This window comes from Erpetoichthys calabaricus, chromosome 1 (assembly GCF_900747795.2).
Source record: "Erpetoichthys calabaricus chromosome 1, fErpCal1.3, whole genome shotgun sequence".
NCBI classification, from domain to species: domain Eukaryota; kingdom Metazoa; phylum Chordata; class Cladistia; order Polypteriformes; family Polypteridae; genus Erpetoichthys; species Erpetoichthys calabaricus.
In genome coordinates this window covers 243268801-243290783 of record NC_041394.2, presented here as the reverse complement: position 1 = coordinate 243290783, position 21983 = coordinate 243268801, and the positions used below count along the sequence as shown (strand labels likewise).

The window sequence follows — 21983 nt, the reverse complement described above, 5'->3', positions numbered from 1 at the left end:
GCACAATGGACAGATGAGAGTTTCACTCTCCCATACAGGACAAGCAATAGCTGATGCATTTCAGGAAATGCTTGGCACTTGGGCCATTCCGAAAATGTTATGTGCACGTTGTGGTCCGTGACAATACTAAAAATTTAATAAAAGGCATTGATGACGCTGATGTCCCAAGGTTTTCCTGTGTTGCTTATACACTCCAGCTGGCAGTGGCAAAGGGCGTTTTTGCACAGCAAAGTGTTGAAGATGCCGTGACAGTTGGGTATAAAACAGACATTCTATATCACCACTCTACTCAATCCAAGGTATGCCCTTTATATAGGCTATATGATGCACCTCACTTTAAAGCAGCAGTTATGTGTATATGTGCCACTGTTAGCTTTTTCTAGGTCACATGCTTTATTTTTAATATATTTTTAATTTTAATATATAAAATCCTAGAATTCCTGTAGAATCCTACACATACCCTAGTTAATATATAACAAGCACATTTTGAGTTGCATATTAATGTACAAACCCTTGAGAAGTGGGAAAGATATCTTGAGTACAGTATATGTTAAAAGAAACTCACAACAGATATAAGGTCCAGTGACTGCAAAAAAAGAGTTCTAACACTGATTTGAAACCAGTCTGGAGAGCAGTAACTCAGTAACATTAAATTTTATACTTTGTGGAACATTTTAATTACCTTTTTTTTGACCTTCAAGAATTTTTTTTACATACTACATTATTGATATTAATTTCTATATTTGAACTGGACATTCATATTTTTATTTTGAAGGCTATAGAGATTGTTCCTTTAACACCTATGGCTTTAGTGCCACCAGAAGAGCAAGAAAAAAAAAATAATCCACTTTACAGGTAAGATTTTTGTAAACGTGTTACTAATATGTTCAAGCAACTATTAAAATGCACTTATATTTACTGATACCATAAGAGGGTCAAAAGGTCCTACATGTTCACTAAAAATATTTTAAACAAATTAACATAAGAGTAAATAATTTTAAGAACAGTGAAAACTCAGAATGTTTTTTTTTTTTTTAAATTTGATACCTTTTTTAACAGCCCAAGCAGTAAATATTATAATAAAATAGGTTTGGGTATTCTATAGGGACAACATGAAAGCAGATTGTTTTGATACTTGTCTATGAAAAAAATGTCTTTCAGCCGAAAAGGAGAAATTCTGGCAAGTTGTAAAGATTTCCGCATGAATACGTACACACCACATGTAAATGGAGCTTATGTATTGGAGCTGGCAGGGCTATCTCCAACACAGCTTATGCTAAGAGACCTTCATTTTAACAACTTAAACTGTTCAGGTAATATAAAACATGCAAGTGTTCTGCTTAATTGCTGTGTGTGTCAATTTTTTCTTTGCATCTACAATTTTAGTGTTAATATTTGCCTTACATTGACAGTAACAGTAGTGTTTTAGTTGAAATTTACCAAGAACTATAATTACAAAGATGGCAAATGGTTGATGACATACTTGTATAAGTAAAATTAATGTACTGTTTTTGTTGATTTTATAAATTAACAAGCAATATGTTTAATTTAAAATGTTGTACATGGAGATAATAAAATTGAAAATAATTTAAGTAATAAAAATTTATTAAATTTTATGTTAAGTGGATAAACCCAGGTATATGGGAAAACTTTTTTAAATGTGTTATAACATGCAAATTATTTTCTAAAATTCTAAAACACTGTTATTACAATTAGTGACACTGTATTTGAGTAAGATAAATGTTGGTAATGGTGGAGTTTCCTTTAGTGAACAAGCTTATCTTTTTTTAATTTTTTAAATCTCTAAAAAATACTGTAAGCTTAGGTTTATATATATGCTTCCAAACAGTAAAGTTTGTAAATTACTTTATTATTATTATTATTATTATCAGTTTCTTCTTTTTAAAACTGCTTGGTGTCATGCAATCACTGTTTTCAGTTTGGACAAAATAGCTTAGCAGCTTTCTGTAGACCAATGCTATCCCTGTTACAGTGAAAGTCAGAATTCCCATATTACTAAATTATAAATAACATTCTCAAACCTATTTAATCAATTGTAAGATCTTGGAAGGCTGGAGACAATCCCAGATACAGAAACCAATCTTAGACAGAGTACCATTCCATGGAATGTCAAAATACTTGTGTAATCTGACTTTGATTTAGAAGGTGTTATTTACGTTTTTTATTATTGCTCCATTTATTTCCATTGAAGCATGGATAGCATTAGACAACTAATTCAGTTGATGGTTGCTCTTTGCCCATTAATGTACAGTATTTCAGGGTTAGGAAAGTAACTAGGAAATTTTGAAGTTGGGGTTAACTATTACATTAATGGTAACCATGTAGTCTTAATATAGCCTCACTTTTAAGATATTATAGAATCAAAGTTTGAAAATAAATTGATTTCTAATACATGTCTCCCTATTGTTTATTTTTTTCCTGAAATAAGATTAAACGTTTCTGCATATCTTTAAACCCTCAAAATACATTTATTCCCAATATTTTCCAATATTTCATATTTTCAGTGTTGAATGCTGTTCCAATGGAAGAGGTTGAAAACCCACACATTGATTCTAGCAGCCATGACTGCCCCTTGCCTGTGCTTGATCTTTCAGCTGCCAGTGGTAAGTTTCTTATAACCAGTGATCTGGATTTTGTTCATAACTGATCAGAAATGTGGGACAGGCTTGGGTCATGTGTTCTAAAGGTGTACTACAATTAATATTCATATGTTTCATAAGAAGAAATAATAATTACTTTAATAGTTTTAATTGCTGTATGTATGTCATGGTCATTTATCGTACTTTCAGGTAATGATAATGGTCTGAATGATACAGCTGTGGACAGGTCTTTCCTACCACTTGCACAAGATGTTGAAATGAACATAGATACAACTCCACAAGAGCATATTGAAAGACAAAAGGTATATCCTCTTCTAAAGGGTGAAATTTTGTCATTAAGACCTTTGTATATGCCTAGTCAATATTTCCCAGTTTAGAAATATTAACAATGTTTTTATTTGCCATTGTAGGTGCAGACTACTCATGACAGGTACTTGCTGCGAGAGCAGCCTCTTGTGCTAAATGAGGAAAAGACAGAAAAAGTACAGGTATTTGCCAAATTATAAAAATACTGCTTGATATCTTTTTCTGTAGTAAATATTTTATTGTTATTATTGTTGGTTAAAATCTTAAAACACCATTAATGTAAAATAAACTGTGTCATTTATAAATATATTAAAAATACAGGACAAGCTGTGAATGTTTTATGCAGTTAAATTCACTAATTTGATTTAAAAATCAATTTATATTGATTTAAGCATTTGTATAGATGTAATATATTACCTATAGTATTCAAATCTGTGAAATGATGATGAAATAAATGTATGGCATAATTCATCTGTGTAAATATTTTTCATCTAAAAATTGCATTAAAGATATCTTGCAATCTGTTTTAGCTGAAATATCAGAATCAATTTTTTTGATTGGAAAATTAAAATCATTAATAGTTTAAATCAGATTAATGATTCACATATATATAGTATGACGATGAACTGTAATGAGGTTTTACTTTGTGATTAGGTATATTAGCTACAGAATTGTCACAGAAGGTTCATATGTTGTTCATTTCATTGTTTTTGTATTCTTTGTTTTGTGTTATTTCATCTGTGGGATGTTCTACAGAGTTGATATTCTTACAAAAATTTTAAAAAGTAACCCTTTAGTGAAACTGTATATGTTAAGGTAATATCAAGGCAGTAAAAAAAAAAACTTTGACAATTAATGTTTTTACTTTATTGTAGGAAGTGATAGATCCCTGGAAAAGTCTTGATCCTTTCACTTCTTCTGAAGACAAACCGTTTAGAAATGGTAGGTGCAAAAAAAATGATTTTGACAAAATGAGTTTATTTTTCAATACTTAAGAATTTCTAGCAGCTAATCTGCATAATGTTTTACTTTGTATTTCCATTAACTGATACCTATATCTATTTTCTATTTTTACCAGGAAAGTATTTTACTATACCTAAAAACATTGAAGAAACTGCAGGAGGCAAGAGAAAAAGGAAAGCACCAACCAAATTTCAAGACTTCAGAAAGTTTTTTTCTGGGACATGTAAGAACCTTTTAATAAACATTTTTTCCCAGCATAACGAGTCTTAAACAGCAAGTACATGCCAGCTCTTAGACAGACTTGTATTTTAATGGAAAATAGTATTTTGGAATCTTTATAATATAACAGATAGATAGATAGATACTTTATTAATCCCAAGGGGAAATTCACATACTCCAGCAGCAGCATACTGATATAGAACAATATTAAATTATTAAATTAAAGAGTGATAACAATGCAGGTATACAGACAGACAATAAGTTTGTATAATTTTAACGTTTACCCCCCCGGGTGGTATTGAAGAGTCGCATAGTGTGGGGGAGAAACGATCTCCTCAGTCTTTCAGTGGAGCAGGACATTGACAGCAGTCTGTCGCTGAAGCTGCTCCTCTGTCTGGAGATGATACTGTTTAGTGGATGCAGTGGATTCTCCATTATTGATGGGGGCCTGTTCAGTGCCCATCGCTCTGCCACGGATGTCAAACTGTCCAGCTCCGTGCCTACAATAGAGCCTGCCTTCCTCACCAGTTTGTCCAGGCGTGAGGCGTCCCTCTTCTTTATGCTGCTTCCCCAGCACACCACTGCATAGAAGAGGGCGCTCACCACAACCGTCTGATAGAACATCTGCAGCATCTAATTGCAGATGTTGAAGGACGCCGGTCTTCTAAGGAAGTATAGTCGGCTCTGTCCTTTCTTATACAGAACATCAGTATTGGCAGTCCAGTCCAATTTATCATCCAGCTGCACTCCCAGGTATTTATAGGTTTGCACCACCTTCACACAGTCACCTCTGATGATCACGGGGTCCATGAGGGGCCTGGTCCTCCTAAAATCCACCACCAGCTCCTTGGTTTTGCTGGTGTTCAGTTGTAGGTGGTTTGAGTCGCACCATTTAACAAAGTCCTTGATTAGGCTCCTATACTCCTCTTCCGGCACATTCCTGATACAGCCCACGATAGCAGTGTCGTCAGCAAACTTTTGCACGTGGCTGGACTCCCGAGTTGTATTGGAAGTCCGATGTATATAGGCTGAATAGGACCGGAGAAAGTACAGTCCCCAGCGGCGCTCCTGTGTGGCTGACCACCATGTCAGACCTGCAGTTCCCAAGACGCACATACTGAGGTCTGTTTGTAAGATAATCCACGATCCAAGCTGTGGTAATAATCAAGCCTTGATACAGTAAAGAGGTTTGGGGCAGCCTCCCGTATAATTGAGAATTGGCTGTTGATTGTAAGAAAAAGGTTGATGCAAAGGTCTTTAAAATCAAGAGTGTACAACAGAACTGAGCAGGTTAGGAAACATGGCAGATATATAGTTAAAGCAGGAAAAGGAGGGATCTCTGGGCCGGAACTGGAAATGAGGTTATCGGGCTGCGACTTCTTTGGAGCTGGGCTCTTCTGTTGAACTGGAAGTAGCGTCTTCTGGGGCGGAACCAAAAGTGACGTTGTCCTGAGAGCCAGGTGGAATTTCCCGCATTTGATCTACGGGGAGATAAGAGAAAGGATTAGTGCACTCTGCCACCCCCTGGTCTGACCAGGAATTACCTTCTTCTGAGCCCTTTAGCTGCCTCCCATGTGCATGTGTGTTACACAGCTTTCTTTCACATTTTATGAAGTTGCTGAGAAAAATATGGCCTGTTTTGCATCACATTTTGTGGGGAAAGTTTTGTTTTGTTGCAATGCAAATTAATATTAAAACGGTTTAAGATGCAAAACAGCAATTTTATATTGATCATATTTCATTTGTATGAGGTAGTTAATTATTAGCGAGGTTGTGCCGTGATGGTTTTGGCAAATGCAATTGATTATTCCTTGCTAAAGCTGGTACTCGCTTTCCAGACCCCCTTGATTTTATAGACCCCTCCGTAATGCTGGATGCTTCATGTACTAGCAGTAAATTAATTTGCGGTCCTGTCCTGCATATCTTCAGGTATGCCCAAAAACATCAGCCATCCTAAAAGTTTGAGACAGGCTTTGCAACATTGTTACGACAAACAAACCCAATGGTTACCAAAAAAAAAAAAAAAAATCAAGATTGAGCTGATGACCAGACTATGGGGAATTATTTTCTGCAAAAAAGGAAATGAAAATGAAATGTATACAGTGAAAATGCAATCTCTTTTTTGCAAATCCATTTTCAAAGTCTATCAGAGTTAACCAGATGAAGCAAAAACAAACCACCAAAATATGCAAACAAACAGGAATTCATTAGAACAGTGGATAGAAAAGGAAACAAAGGTCTGCCTGTTAGAGTTTGATAAAAGCAGGCTGAATGTCTTGACTATTTCCGGTAATTTTCATTGTATATCAGTGATGTAAAGGGGTGTTTCCTTGTCCCCCAGAGACTGACTTCCTTGTAGACCTAAGCATACATGACCACATTATAGTACACAGTCTGCTTACGCGTCAGACAGAACACCCTAATACCACCCTGTTGTTCATGATGATTGATTTTTTTTGTGCAGTCTCGGCAGCTATGAACAGTGCGAAAAACTAAGTTGTTTTATTAATGTAAAACTGAACTCCTACATTCTTGGAGAAACACCTAGACAGACACAGGGAGAACATACAGGCTGTACAAGGTCTTGGACTGACTTTGGGATTTAAATCCAGGAATGTTAGCCACTGTGCTGCCAAGCTTTTCTCCCACATAAACAAGAGAAGTAATAAAAAGTGAATTGGGTAATAACTTCTAAGGCTCACTTCAATCAAGACAAAAAGAACCCTCCACCCCCTAACAGTTTAATCTTTCATTAAACTGTCTATGGCTTTGTAACAGTTTAGTACCAGGTACTTTTTGATTGCTTGAAAGTTCTTAATCCATAGTTAAATAAGTTTGGTGTTTTTCAAGTCAGTTATTTCTTCATAATCATTGTGTATAATAGTTTGCCATTTGAAATTGCGCTCTGAAATGAAGAATATTTTATAAATTAAAGAAAAATAACTAGCCCACCCATGTACTTTGTAATGGAAATGAGAGGTACTTGGGTCCTGTTGAAAAGAAAAGCCTTAAAACTTACCAGATGCATTCATTTTTCGAGCCAAAAATGTTACTGAGTATTGATCCACATCTTGAGGTTACACACCTATTGCAAAACACTGCATTCATGTTGTTTTAAGAATGTAAAAATGAAAAAAGTAAACCAGTGTTGGGAGATTTTGCCATTTGAGATGGAGACAGTTGGTCAACTTCACCTCACCAGCTATCCCATTACTCTTCCTTCACAGCATCCTGTCAGCACTAGGGGTGTGGATTCACCTCAGAAAGTTGTTATTGTCATTGAATGCTGTTTCCCAGATGTGAATTGCTGTATCTGTTCTGCAGACAATTAGAAAGTATTAACTGAAAAAGGCACACTTAATTCTTTCACTATACCAAAGCTTATTTGGTTATTTCGAAAAGATAGTCTGCTTGCACAAGAGTGATAAAGCATGCGTATGCTTCAGTTAGAGAGTGTATACGTTTTAGAATGACAAGAATTGAACAGATGTTATAGGTATGCATCCATCTGTCCATCCATCTTCCTAACCTGCTTATCCAGAGCAGGGTCCCAGAGCAGCTGAAGCCTGTCCTAGCAATCAAAGGGCAGAAGGCAGAAACAATCCCTGGACGGGGCACCAGTCCATCACAGGGCGTACATTCACATACACACACACACGGCCACTTTAAAATGATCAGTTCACTAGAAATTCGATAATTAGTTTGTAGTATGTCAATCTTCTTTAACGTACACTAATTTTTTTATTTTTCTGAATATTTTTTTTAATGTTCCTCTTCACAACATGCCAAAGGGAGTGCTATGTACAGGTGCTTGACTCTTTAAAAAGTCTAAGGCTTTTATTAAAAATAATGCAATCAGTTCACAATTATTTATTATGTGTAACTAGGCTGTCACTCGACGAGTGTCTCACTTAGTAGGCTATGTAAAATAGCACAGAATGTAAAGGGGTGGGGTTCGGCATTGGGTTGGGTCAAATGAACAAGAAATGCATCCTTACCATAAGAAAATACAAACAAGAATCTGTGATAAAATGCTTTATTGTCCTTTTGTTGTTGTCTCCGAAACACAGGTGCTTTTTTTAAAATTTTTATATATATATATATATATATATATCTATATATAAACTGAAGCCATTTCTTCTTCAAAGTGGACTTGTTTGATAAATTTTAATGCTTTTCTTTACAATGAAACTCTAGTACCTTTAATCTCCATTATAAACCACAAGAGTGGTGTGGTTGTTTTTTCACTTCAGAACACAACTGTATGTGGCAAGCTAATATATACCAAGATTATGAATACATAACTTTGACTTGAAAAATATTGAACTTATCCTTTTAATATGTATAAGTGAACTTCAAATGTTCCTACATTTTTAGAATATAACCAGGTAAGATACTACAGTGCGAGGAGAAAAGTGACAAGCATCAATCTTGAGTGAAATGCATCAGAAGAATGCAAATGAATTGTTGTTTTATTAACAATCTTAATATCAGATACTACAGTTTGTAGTGAGTGTTTGTTTTGTTTAGCCGCTGCATTTTATTAAACTGATGTGTCTTTTTCTACAAACTAATATGTCAATTTTATATTGCAGTGTATTGCTTAGTGTTGTAATGGGTCAGTCAGTGTTTTTAATTTCACTTTTGTTAGTTATTATTAGTCCAGAACCTTAGTGAATTTGGTATGTCATAATTACTAAAGAAAAGTTGTCAATTGCTAAGCGGTACACCTATGTATCAGAAATGACTGTTAAGCAAATTCAAAAACGTATTTTTTCTCACTGAAGAATAACCTGAATAATGAAGATATTTATCTGAATTCAATGGAAAATCAGGAAATGATCATTTTCCTCATTTGCAACTTTATTACCTAAGATTGCTTGACTGTATGTTTTCTGAAACTGCTTGCTCACTACTTGACCAAAAGGTAATCCAAACAGTCTCATACACTAATAGATCTTTTCCTGAATGTGAAAACAACAGGGCACACTCACATTGGTTTTAGTTTGATTTGTCATTGCACTAAATATGTACATAGGAAGAAAATCGAGCACATTCTGGGACTAAATCACAAGGATTAGGATGAATGTACAAATACCACACTCACAATGGATAGACCAGGAGTCAAAATGAGATCCCCAGAACCGTGGGATTACAGCTGTAATTACTGATCCACTATAATGCCAATGATATGCTGTGTTTGTTTTCCCACATGGTAGTTTTAAGTACACCTTGAAATAATGTATAATGTTAAAAGCCATTGTTGCATTTTGAAACTTTTTTTTTTTTCCCCCTGTGCTGGCAGTTTGTGAAGTATCTGACATTAGAAAAAACAAGAAGAATGGACCTACATTTGCAGGTATGTACTTTTAGATCAGACATAATCATCTGCATGGGTTTCAAACTCTGTTTGGTGACACTGGCTACAGGTTTTCATTTTTAATTATATGCCAGCATTACTGTTAATAGTACACAGTTGTTTTCAGATTAACTCCTCCTCAGTTGCTTATTTTACTTTAGCACGTATATATACACTCTTTAGTTGCATCGGTTTTCTTAATCTCCTAGAGCAGGGGTGCCCAACACGTCAATCGCGATTGACCGGTAGATCGGAAAGGTAGTGCAGGTTGATCGCGTTGCATTCAAAAAATTTTTTTTTAAATGTTAGTCTATCATATATCCTCCCTATGGCATTTGCCACTTGATTGACATACAGGGCGGCCAGTCTGAGATCTCTTTTCTTCTAACACACTGGTCATCCCGCACACACAATCAAACGCGCAAGCTACTGCAAAACTCCGGCTATCTAAGTGATCTAGTTAGCCTTCTAATTTATATCGACTAAAAATTGTTTTTATGGGCTGGATGTGGAATTGGAAGATATTTTTTTTCTCACAATGTCACAATCGAAGTGCGTTTGTCTGATCTGTCAATCTATCATTGATATTCCAAAGAAGGAAAATGTGGAAAGGCACTTTCGAACTGTTTATAAAAACTGCGAAACTGACTTCCTTCTGAAAAGCGATTTGAAAAAGAGAAAGGAGAGGGAACTAAAATTGCAGTTAATCGGACAGCCATCATTTTTCACTTGGCTGAATTCAATAGCAAAGGCAGACGCACCGAAGCAAAAGGGGGCGCAAATGTTGCCATATGTGCCGTAATTTCGCTATTCGTTGGAAAATTTTAAACTTGTAGCGGTGTATCAGCAGCAAAAAATATAGAAATAAATGTTATTAGGGTTTCAAAAAAGCGTTAGGGGGCGCGATTAAAACTGTTATGAAAACTCGGGTCGCAAATACTTAAAGGTTGAGAAACGCTGCATTTAGGGAAGATGTTGAGGGTGATTCACCCGCATCAAAAACTGCAACACTGTTTCACCTAAAACTCCTCTACAGTGGAGGATGAGAATTTGACACAACAGGATGACATTCAGCTGAACTATGGGACTCATTGACAGTTTTGGAATTTACTCTCAGAGGAAAGGTACCCATACTTGAGGAAATGTGCTACTTCCTTGACTGCATTATTCGGCTGTACTTATTTATGCGAGTCAGCCTTTTCCCACATGAAGATAATTAAATCCAAATACTGTAGTGACCATAAATGTATTGAATTGTTATTGTACCATAAGGGTTATTCAGTTATGCAAGGTACAACAACATATATTTTATGTATAAAGTATACTCTATATACAGTTAGGTCCATAAATATTTGGACAGAGACAGCTTTTTTCTAATTTTGGTTCTGTACATTACCACAATGAATTTTAAATGAAACAACTCAGATGCAGTTGAAATGCAGACTTTCAGCTTTAATTCAGTGGGGTGAACAAAACGATTGCATAAAAATGTGAGGCAACTAAAGCATTTTTTTTAACACAATCCCTTCATTTCAGGGGCTCAAAAGTATTAGACAAATTAAATAACTGGAAATAAAATGTTAATTTCTAATACTTGGTTGAACCCTTTGCTGGCAATGACAGCCTGAAGTCTTGAACTCATGGACATCACCAGATGCTGGGTTTCCTCCTTTTTAATGCTTTGCCAGGCCTTTACTGCAGCGGCTTTCTGTTGCTGTTTGTTTGTAGGTCTTTCTGTCCAAAGTTTAGTCTTCAACAAGTGAAATGCATGCTCAATTGGGTTAAGATCAGGTGACTGACTTGGCCATTCAAGAATTTTCCACTTCTTTGCTTTAATAAACTCCTGGGTTGCTTTGGCTGTATGTTTTGGGTCATTGTCCATCTGTATCATGAAACGCCGCCCAATCAATTTGACTGCATTTAGCTGGATTTGAGCAGACAGTATGTCTCTGAACAGCTCAGAATTCATTTGGCTGTTTCTGTCCTGTGTCACATCATCAATAAACACTAGTGTCCCAGTGCCACTGGCAGCCATGCACGCCCAAGCCATCACACTGCCTCCACCTTGTTTTACAGATGATGTGGTATGCTTTGGATAATGAGCTGTTCCACGCCTTCTCCATACTTTTTTCTTGCCATCATTCTGGTAGAGGTTGATCTTGGTTTCATCTGTCCAAAGAATGTTTTTCCAGAACTGTGCTGGCTTTTTTTAGATGTTCTTTAGCAAAGTCCAATCTAGCCTTTCTATTCTTGAGGCTTATGAGTGGCTTGCACCTTGCAGTGCACCCTCTGTATTTACTTTCAAGCAGTCTTCTCTTTATGGTAGACTTGGATATCGATATGCCTACCCCCTGGAGAGTGTTGTTCACATGGTTGGCTGTTGTGAAGGGGTTTCTCTTCACCATGGAAATGATTCTGCGATCATCCACCACTGTTGCCTTCCGTGGACGTCCAGGTCTTTTTGCGTTGCTGAGTTCACCAGTGCTTGCTTTCTTTCTCAGGATGTACCAAACTGTAGATTTTGCCACTCGTAATATTGTAGAAATTTCTCAGATGGGTTTTTTCTGTTTTCGCAGCTTAAGGATGGCTTCTTTCACCTGCATGAAGAGCTCCTTTGACCGCATGTTTTTTTTTTTTTTTGTTCTTTATTTCGCCTTATACAATTTCTTGTATTAGGAATTTGTTAGTTTTCGCATACCATTGTACAACCATTGTACCATTGTACAACCATTGTACAGCGCCCCTGGAGCAATTACAGGTTAAGGGCCTTGCTCAAGGGCCCAGCAGAGTAGAATCTCTTTTAACAGTGACGGGGATTTGAACCGGCAACCTTTTGGATACCAGCACAGATCCTTAGCCTCAGAGCCACCACTCCGCCCACTCTGCATGTTGTGTGTTCACAGCAAAATCTTCCACATGCAAGCACCACACCTCAAATCAACTCCAGGCCTTTTATCTGCTTAATTAATAATGACATAACAACGGACTTGCTCACACCTGCCCATGAAATAGCCTTTGAGTCCATTGTCCAATTACTTTTGAGCCCCTGAAATGAAGGGATTGTGTTAAAAAAATGCTTTAGTTGCCTCACATTTTTATGTAATCGTTTTGTTCACCCCACTGAATTAAAGCTGAAAGTATGCACTTCAACTGCATCTGAGTTGTTTCAGTTAAAATTCATTGTGGTAATGTACAGAACCAAAATTAGAAAAAAGTTGTCTCTGTCCAAATATTTATGGACCTAACTGTATGTATGTATGTATGTGTGTACAGTAATCCCTCCTCCATCGCGGGGGTTGCGTTCCAGAGCCACCCGCGAAATAAGAAAATCCGCGAAGTAGAAACCATATGTTTATATGGTTATTTTTATATTGTCATGCTTGGGTCACAGATTTGCGCAGAAACACAGGAGGTTGTAGAGAGACAGGAACGTTATTCAAACACTGCAAACAAACATTTGTCTCTTTTTCAAAAGTTTAAACTGTGCTCCATGACAAGACAGAGATGACAGTTCAGTCTCACAATTAAAAGAATGCAAACATATCTTCCTCTTCAAAGGAGCAAACAAATCAATAGTGCTGTTTGGCTTTTTAAGTATGCGAAGCACCGCGGCACAAAGCTGTTGAAGGCGGCAGCTCACACCCCCTCCGTCAGGAGCAGAGAGAGTTAGAGAGAGACAGATAAAAAAAATCAATACGTGCCCTTTGAGCTTTTAAGTATGCGAAGCACCGTGCAGCATACTTAAAAGCTGCACACAGAAGGTAGCAACGTGAAGATAATCTTTCAGCATTTTTAGATGAGCGTCCGTATCGTCTAGGTGTGCGAACAGCCCCCCTGCTCACACCCCCTACGTCAGGATCACAGATAGTCAGCGCAAGAGAGAGAGAGAAAGACAAGTAAGTTGGGTAGCTTCTCAGCCATCTGCCAATAGCGTCCCTTGTATGAAATCAACTGGGCAAACCAACTGAGGAAGCATGTACCAGAAATTTAAAGACCCATTGTCCGCAGAAACCCGCGAAGCAGCGAAAAATCTGCGATATATATTTAAATATGCTTACATATAAAATCCGCGATAGAGTGAAGCCGCGAAAGACGAAGCGCGATATAGCGAGGGATTACTGTATAGCCTGTTTGTGTGTTGTGTTATCTCTTTTTTTTCGATTTTATTGTTTATAGTGAACTGATCAGAGAAAATGCAAGCTATTTCGTGGAGGACCACAATGAGAGTTTGGTTACATGTGGCAAATGGATGGTGATGCTTAAAAACTGATTTACAAATAATGCATTGACAAATTTCATATGCTCCGCTTGCACAAACTGATGTAATCAGGCTCCTAGGTCAGGCTGTGAATTTGTTTCTTATGAGGTGGAAGACCAGTCAGGAGTTAGTTTGAACTACTAACTAGTACAGGTGTATATCTTGGGTAGGCTTCAGGTTTTAAGTGTGCAGATGCTACATATTTTATTAATGGCATGTAACTGTGACAGTCAAAGTTCATATTCACATGCATACTCAATAAAAATAATTCTAACAGTGGCACAATTTCTTTATATTTTGTAGATATGGAAATTTTATACTGGAAGCATATGAAAGAGAGGTTCAAGGGAAAAAAGAAAATGGTATGTTTTTATCTATTGAACTTTTTTTTTTTTAAAAAATGATTGTCTTTTAAGCTTAATTTCAGTAAAGTGTATTTAAATTTCTAGGGAATTTTATTTTCAAATGAGAATGCTGCTCTGGAGAATAATTTTGACAATGAACATCAGAATGATATTGAAGCCTTATGTCATGGTGATTATCCTGATGATGTTGAAGAAGGTAAAGTTTTTTTCTGATAGTTTATCTTTGTAAAATGGAAAAAAAGTTATTTCATGAGGTTTATGTTTAATATAAAAAGAAATGAATGATACACAATCAACTTTATTGACTTAAACTTCCATTTTGTTTATAAGATTCCTTTTCCAATCATGAAGATGAAGATGCAAATGATCCTATGAACATAGTTCACGAGCAAGAAATATTATCAGACGGTATTTTCTTTAATCATATGTACTAAATATTAGGTTAGCAGTATACTGTATATGAAAAATTTAAATACATAAAATTATTTATTTCAGAAATAAGAGAAGAAAGGCTTAGTTATGAAGATCTGGTACAGAGAAATGTGGTATGAATAAAATTCCTTTATCTTGTTTTATCTTACATATAACTAGGTAGATGCATAAATAGAATATACAACTAAACATTTCACAATTTATGTTAAAGCAAACTGTTCTAAACCCGAATTGTTTTAATCATTGAAAACTCTAAATGTGAATATTTGGTTTTTAGTACTGATTCTGTGTTATATTTTGTTTAGGAATTGTTTATTGCCAACTCTCAAAAGTATGCACAGGAGACATCTTTGTCCATCAGAATTAAAGAATGGGAAGATCAAATGAGGCCACTTTTAACAGAACAGGTACCCATTATTATGTGCTGTATTTTGTTAAAGTCATAACTTCTCAAAGCTGATAGTTTTTTTTGGGTGATTAAAAAATATAGTGAGTTTTATAGTGGATGTAATTTGTATATTTTCTTCTTTTAGATGGTAAGATAATTAGTACGGAAAAGCCAATTCCTTCTCATGCTGTTTTACAGTTTTCATTCTTTCTGCCAAACAGCTTACTGTTTCATGTCTGAGGGGCTGGAACCTTGGTAAAATCAGCAATAGGTTAAAATTGATTACTGTCAGTATCACAGAAAATCTTGGATTTGACATTCTGATGCTGTTGTGCTTTTTATTTTTTGTAACCTCTCTTTCTCACCTTTACAAAACCTGTCAGTCACAAAATGGTCACTTTCGTTGTATAACCATTTACTACAACACTTGCTGTAATCAGGAACAAGAATAAGATGTCCACTAGCACACCTAAAACTGTTAAATGGGCCAGTGTACCAACAATTGAATCACATAAGTCAATTTGACTTGAGATGGAAAATTGTGCTAAAAAATTATTTTAACTCAATGGCAGGGCTTAATGAGCTTCCCTTCCCGGTTGCCCTAGTGCTGCTTGTGATTTCATGAAGAGCATCAAATTCATATACAGTATGCATCTTTCCATCCACTACAGATGAATTGCCACATACAAGCATACACTGAGTGGTGGCTGTTTGGTGATGGTTTATGAATGGCTTGATTTATGTTAATAAACTAGGATTGTAACCTATGTTAGTGGTTCTGAAAGCGTAGTTCAGTGTCAGTCTGTCATCAAACAAGCACAAGTCAAGTGGTCCACAATGTGACAGTCATCTTATCGGAACAAAGTTGACTTTTAAATTGTTCAGAGACTCATGTATCAGAGTTGTATAGTTATGCACTATATTTATTTATAGTTGCCAGACTGCTGTTCACACTAGACCACCTTGAAACACACTGTCTCCCTTCCTTACTCTTGGTAATCACGTGTGGTGGCATGTGGTGAAGATTCATAATGATCCAACAGAGTTAATGAATGAGAACTTTGTTAATGAACAGAGGAAAATAGTATGCACATCTGTGCTTGCTACTGGCAGCATTCCTCTTCACTGTAATTCTTTTAATAAGCTGCACACTGCAGTGCTACTAGTAATATACGGCATGGTATACACATACAATGCATCCAGAAAGTATTCACAGCGCATCACTTTTTCCACCTTTTGTTATGTTACAGCCTTATTCCAAAATGGATTAAATTCAATTTTTTCCTCTGAATTCTACATATAACACCCCATAATGACAATGTGAAAAAAGTTTGAGGTTTTTGCAAATTTATTAAAAATAAAAAAACTGAGAAATCACATGTACATAAGTATTCACAGCCTTTGCTCAATACTTTGTCGATGCACCTTTGGCAGCAATTACAGCCTCAAGTCTTTTTGAATATGATGCCACAAGCTTGGCACACCTATCCTTGGCCAGTTTCGCCCAGTCCTCTTTGCAGCACCTCTCAAGCTCCATCAGGTTGGATGGGAAGCGTCGGTGCACAGCCATTTTTAGATCTCTCCAGAGATGTTCAATCAGATTCAAGTCTGGGCTCTGGCTGGGCCACTCAAGGACATTCACAGAGTTGTCCTGAAGCCACTCCTTTGATATCTTGGCTGTGTGCTTAGGGTCGTTGTCTTGCTGAAAGATGAGCCGTCGCCCCAGTCTGAGGTCAAGAGCGCTCTGGAGCAGGTTTTCATCCAGGATGTTTCTGTACATTGCTGCAGTCATCTTTCCCTTTATCCTGACTAGTCTCCCAGTTCCTGCCAATGAAAAACATCCCCACAGCATGATGCTGCCACCACCATGCTTCACTGTAGGGATGGTGCCAGGTTTCCTCCAAATGTGACACCTGGCATTCACACCAAAGAGTTCAATCTTTGTCTCATCAGACCAGAGAATTTTCTTTCTCCTGGTCTGAGAGTCATTCAGGTGCCTTTTGGCAAACTCCAGGTGGGCTGCCATGTGCCTTTCACTAAGGAGTGGCTTCCGTCTGGCCACTGTACCATACAGGCCTGATTGGTGGATTGCTGCAGATATGGTTGTCCTTCTGGAAGGTTTTCCTCTCTCCACAGAGGACCTATGGAGCTCTGACAGAGTGAGCATCGGGTTCTTGGTCACCTCCCTGACTCTGGCCCTTCTCACCCGATCGCTCAGTTTAGATGGCTGGCCAGCTCTAGGAAGAGTCCTGGTGGTTTCGAACTTCTTCCACTTACGGATGATGGAGGCCACTGTGCTCACTGGGACCTTCAAAGCAGCAGAAATTTTTCTGTAACCTTCCCCAGATATGTGCCTTGAGACAATCCTGTCTCGGAGGTCTACAGACAATTCCTTTGACTTCATGCTTGGTTTGTGCTCTGACATGAACTGTCAACTGTGGGACCTTATATAGACAGGTGTGTGCCTTTCCAAATCATGTCCAGTCAACTGAATTTACCACAGGTGGACTCCAATTAAGCTGCAGAAACATCTCAAGGATGATCAGGGGAAACAGGATGCACCTGAGCTCAATTTTGAGCTTCACGGCAAAGGCTGTGAATACTTATGTACATGTGCTTTCTCAATTTTTTTATTTTTAATAAATTTGCAAAAACCTCGAGTATACTTTTTTCATGTTGTCATTATGGGGTGTTGTGTGTAGAATTCTAAGGAAAAAAATGAATTTAATCCATTTTGGAATAAGGCTGTAACATAACAAAATGTGGAAAAAGTGATGTGCTATATACTATTGTCCAATGCTCTCAAATGAGTCCCTGGTGGGCTGCAGTAGCAGCAGAGTTTTGTTCCACTCCAAATTCTTAATTCAAATGCGGCATCAATTATAGTTCAAGCAATGTTTTTGTGCTTCAGTTTCACTGACTCCATTGTTAAGATTCCTAAACTCTTATTTGCTTTTTTTAGCTTTAAACAACTGCATTCACTGTTTTTGATTGCTTCTGGTTTTCTTAACCTGCTACTAAATAACAATGAGATGTAAATAACAAAGAAACCACCAGTTCACCAGCTAACTCAATGGTTTTCAATTTCAGAACAGAGAGTTCACTGTGTCTGTGGCTTCTCAGTTCAACTAACTCCTCTTTTAAATTTGGTTCCTACCTTAAATGAGCTGTTATTTCCCTGTTTCTGTGATTTGGTGTTAATTCATAAATGGAAACACTTTCGTTAAAATGTTATTAGAATCGTCATCAACAATGATTTTCATTCTTTTCTTGATTTCAAGTTATTTAAGCCATTATTTACTAATGAACACACTAGCTATAAGTGGCTGGAACAGTTCAGTATCATTTGCCCTGGTGTCTCTCCTTTGCTTGTCATTTTTAGATTACAAATAAGGGAGTAAACTCCAGAGAAAAATATGAATTGAAAAATGACAAAAACAGAAAACCATTTAAGACAATAGTATAATTCATAGATTTCTAAATTTTCTGTAAATCTAAACCTTACACTACGGACGTTACTGGATGCAGAATAAGACAAGGGGGAAAAAGACCAACTGCTTAAACATTAAGATCAATTAGACAAGGAAAAAAGTCACTAATTGTCAAATGGATTGCACTAGAGAAAGACTTCAAATTTTGGAACATTAGGCCAATTTTGGTGAGAACAGGCCTTCAGTCCAGCAATCTGATTCACTTAATTTGCCCAAAATCACATTGAGTCAAGATTCGAAGTTCTCGCTACCATACTACTTGGTAATTTATTCCATGTGCTATTGTTCTCTTTCTGAAGAAACTTGGTTTCATGCTATGCATGCTCACTTTAAAATATCTAATTCAATAGAATATTTAGAAAAAAAAATTGAAGGGAAACAAATGAAAGACTGACAATTACTAATCTGCTCAGGTTCACAAATAATTTGGATGATATTCACGGGAAAGAGAAATCTATTATACAAGAATGGTATTTAGCACGTACGAATGAAAGCAATAGCAAGTCAAACAATTAAATTTAAAAAAAAGTTTCATTATTAACAAGTATTTGCTTCTAATTAAGCAGCTGGGTTGAAAGAAAAACCTGCCACCACTGTGACTCTCCAGAATCGAACTAGAGGACCCTTGTACTTTGGTGCTGATGCTTTTCCTTCCTGCTCTGCTCTTGTTCGCTTGTTGTGATTGTTCCCTCTCTTTTTGAAGTTTCTCACTTCTTCAAAATCATTCCCTCTCTAGTGCAACCTTTATCAATCAGTATGCAGATCTCTCTTTTGAATTCACTTTGCCACACACATATAGAACAAGACCACCAATTTGTAAGCCATGTATGTTTTGTTAGTTCACAGTGCTGTAGGGATAAGCAATTTCCTGAACTGTTTTATCACAGAAAAAGTGATACAGCTTAGATCAAGGAAGTTCTGTATTTGTGTATTTCTTTAAGGGTATGAAATAAACCTGCGGTTTAAATCACAGATGCTGTCTTGGGCTGGATTAGTAACAGCTTCATAAAATGTTCTTAAACAACAGCAGGCAAATGGTTAATTATAAACTATGGATGTAAACAGTATGGATGCACCATTTTACATTGTGTAGCTAAAAGAGCTGTCACATGGTTGTATCCTTTCAAACATATTAATATCACACATTACAAATTATGGCATATACACTATTACTGAATTAAAGCCAGAATTTCTTAGAATGTTTATGCTGGCTTTCCAACATTGTAACTGACAGAACAAAAAGGTTATCAATGAGTTATATGACTGTATTTTTCAATATAAAAAGATGCAAGAAGCCCTACCAGCAAAATAGGATGCTGCAATTACAACACTTCCTGTATCAATTACATTGCCTGCTTATGTAAAACTACCACATATTTCTCAATTAAACTATTACTAAACTCTTGAGTTGTTGAGTATACTGTGTACACTGTGTCTCCTTTTACTATCTACTGGAAGAAAGATGCATTGCTTTTTAAATAGGTTGGGAATAATTCCCTGCTGTGCCTCTATGACTGATTTTGCCAATTGACCTTTCACGGTTCTTAGTGTACATGCATAATTTCTGATTGTATATGTAGATTGATAAGAATATTACGTGAAGAGATGTACTTAGAATGTTTCTCTGATGCAGGAAGAAAGAATACCATTTGATATCCACGATTATGGAAATAAGATTGTGGACGCCTTTAATCATGTGGGAGAAAGAAAATTATTTGCTTCTATCGTACGTGACAAAGAAGCATTTGAGGTGTGTCGCTACATGTTGGCATCTCTGCAGCTGGTAAGTTAAAAACTTATTTCCATTAATATGTGTAAAACACTTCATTTACAAATGCACAGATTTAAATACAACACCATGATTTTAAATATTCTTACAAGTTGGTACTCAGATCTTAGCTGGGGAACCCTGCAATACAGTTATACTCGGAACTTGATGTTGATTGTAATTCTCCATTGTCATTGCCCTGGGTTAGAGTGGCAGCCCAAGCACTGTCCCCATGGGATGTAAACATTCATTTTTTGAATGTATGACTTTTTCTCTGGCATATCCTTAAAGGTGTGTGGGTTAGATTTACTGGAGGCTTCAAATTGTAATTTTATATTGTCATTTTTCTTTTTTTAGGCAAATGACTACACCGTGCAAATAGATCAAAACCCAGGGCTTCATGAAGCACTCGATACCATGGGACTTAAGTTACTCAGCCAGCAATGTGCACATGAAAGATTTAAAACATACACTGCTCCTTCCCTTTCTGATAATTAAATAATACTCTGCCTCCCTGTATTCATGTTTCTGAATGATAACTGAAAATAGATTATCCTGTGTGTGTGGCTGAGGAACAAATGACCGTAAAACGTTGGGAAAAAAACAATGTAATGTTCTTTCAAAGATATACTGTAAAGACATTTTTACCAGTGTACAGAATCAGTTCATTTAGTGTTTTGAGATTTGTTTTTAATAATAACAAATATACTGAATCCTCAATAACATTGTTGCCAACCTGATAACTGATTCTATTATTGCGCCCTTCTTTGTATGTTTTATTTGCTTTGTGTATCGTATACACATAGATAATCAAGATTTAGCAGTCGAAATGTTAAGGAATTTTCCTTACAGACACCCAGTGGGGGAAACGCCATTTGTGTGCACCATCTTACAAAGCTACACTTCTGAGAACATGTAATGGGCACAGGTCAGGAACCAAAATCCATAATGCTGCACCATGCTGCCTGCCAGGAAGACTTTCTGGCGCATCTGTTTTTTATTTTTAATACTTGATTAATATATGTGCACATTTTTGAAATGGGACCTATTTCTTGAACATTTAAGAGATGGTTTGGGAAAGGATATTAATAAGTTTTTTTCCTCGTTATTTTCTACTTAACAAAAGTTATTGAGGTTTTAATGTATTTTATCTTGGTAAAATGCCTCATGCCACTGTTAATATTTTACTTGTACTGCATATCAAAAATTATTTTACTATGTTTGTAAATATTTTTATTAAAAGAGCAGTACTAACAAGATAGTTAATCTTGAATTTACTTAATAGTAATGACTCATACATTTGTTATTTTAATACTTGGGCTTCAACATTATCAGCACATTCTTATTATCATTTTTTGAAATCCTAAGGTTGTAGGTTTATAGTATCTTTTGTTTGTTATTTGTATGTCAAGGCACAACAGTGCCTCACATTAGTTACAGGTTCAGGCATAGTTTTCACCATATAATGTGGTGTTTAAAATAGACTGGTGGGTATTATTAGTCATGCATTCATTTGTTTACATCTGGTCATTCTTCATACTTGGAAAAGGCCCAACCCTGGTCACTCACACACACCAAGTCACTTTTGGGCCTCCAAACAAAACAAGTGTGCAAACTGGAAGAACATCTGCATAGAGAGAGCATCTGATAACTGACACAACTGTCCACTTCCAATTATGTTATTAAAGCATATAAACATTTAAGTCCAGGAAAATGTTCACACTCCTACTGCTCAAACTGCTTCCTTTTACTACATTTACAAAGCTTTTTTTTTTTTTAATTTAGAAAGTTAATAAATAACAATGCGATATAA

The 21983-nt window shown here is 36.4% G+C and overlaps 1 protein-coding gene across 1 annotated transcript in view; it reads left to right on the top strand.

The window, feature by feature from the left end:
- Positions 1-21427, top strand: part of ncaph2 (non-SMC condensin II complex, subunit H2) — a 42396-nt gene extending 20969 nt beyond the window's left edge. Inside the window, 15 exon segments of the mRNA XM_028813258.2 lie at positions 776-855; positions 1162-1313; positions 2526-2624; positions 2811-2923; positions 3032-3109; positions 3803-3869; positions 4006-4113; positions 9415-9468; positions 14030-14088; positions 14176-14287; positions 14422-14499; positions 14587-14636; positions 14829-14930; positions 20036-20185; positions 20528-21427. Coding sequence (XP_028669091.2) covers positions 776-855; positions 1162-1313; positions 2526-2624; positions 2811-2923; positions 3032-3109; positions 3803-3869; positions 4006-4113; positions 9415-9468; positions 14030-14088; positions 14176-14287; positions 14422-14499; positions 14587-14636; positions 14829-14930; positions 20036-20185; positions 20528-20668 — 1443 coding nt within the window. The 3' untranslated portion in view covers positions 20669-21427.
- Positions 21428-21983: the final 556 nt, after the last annotated feature.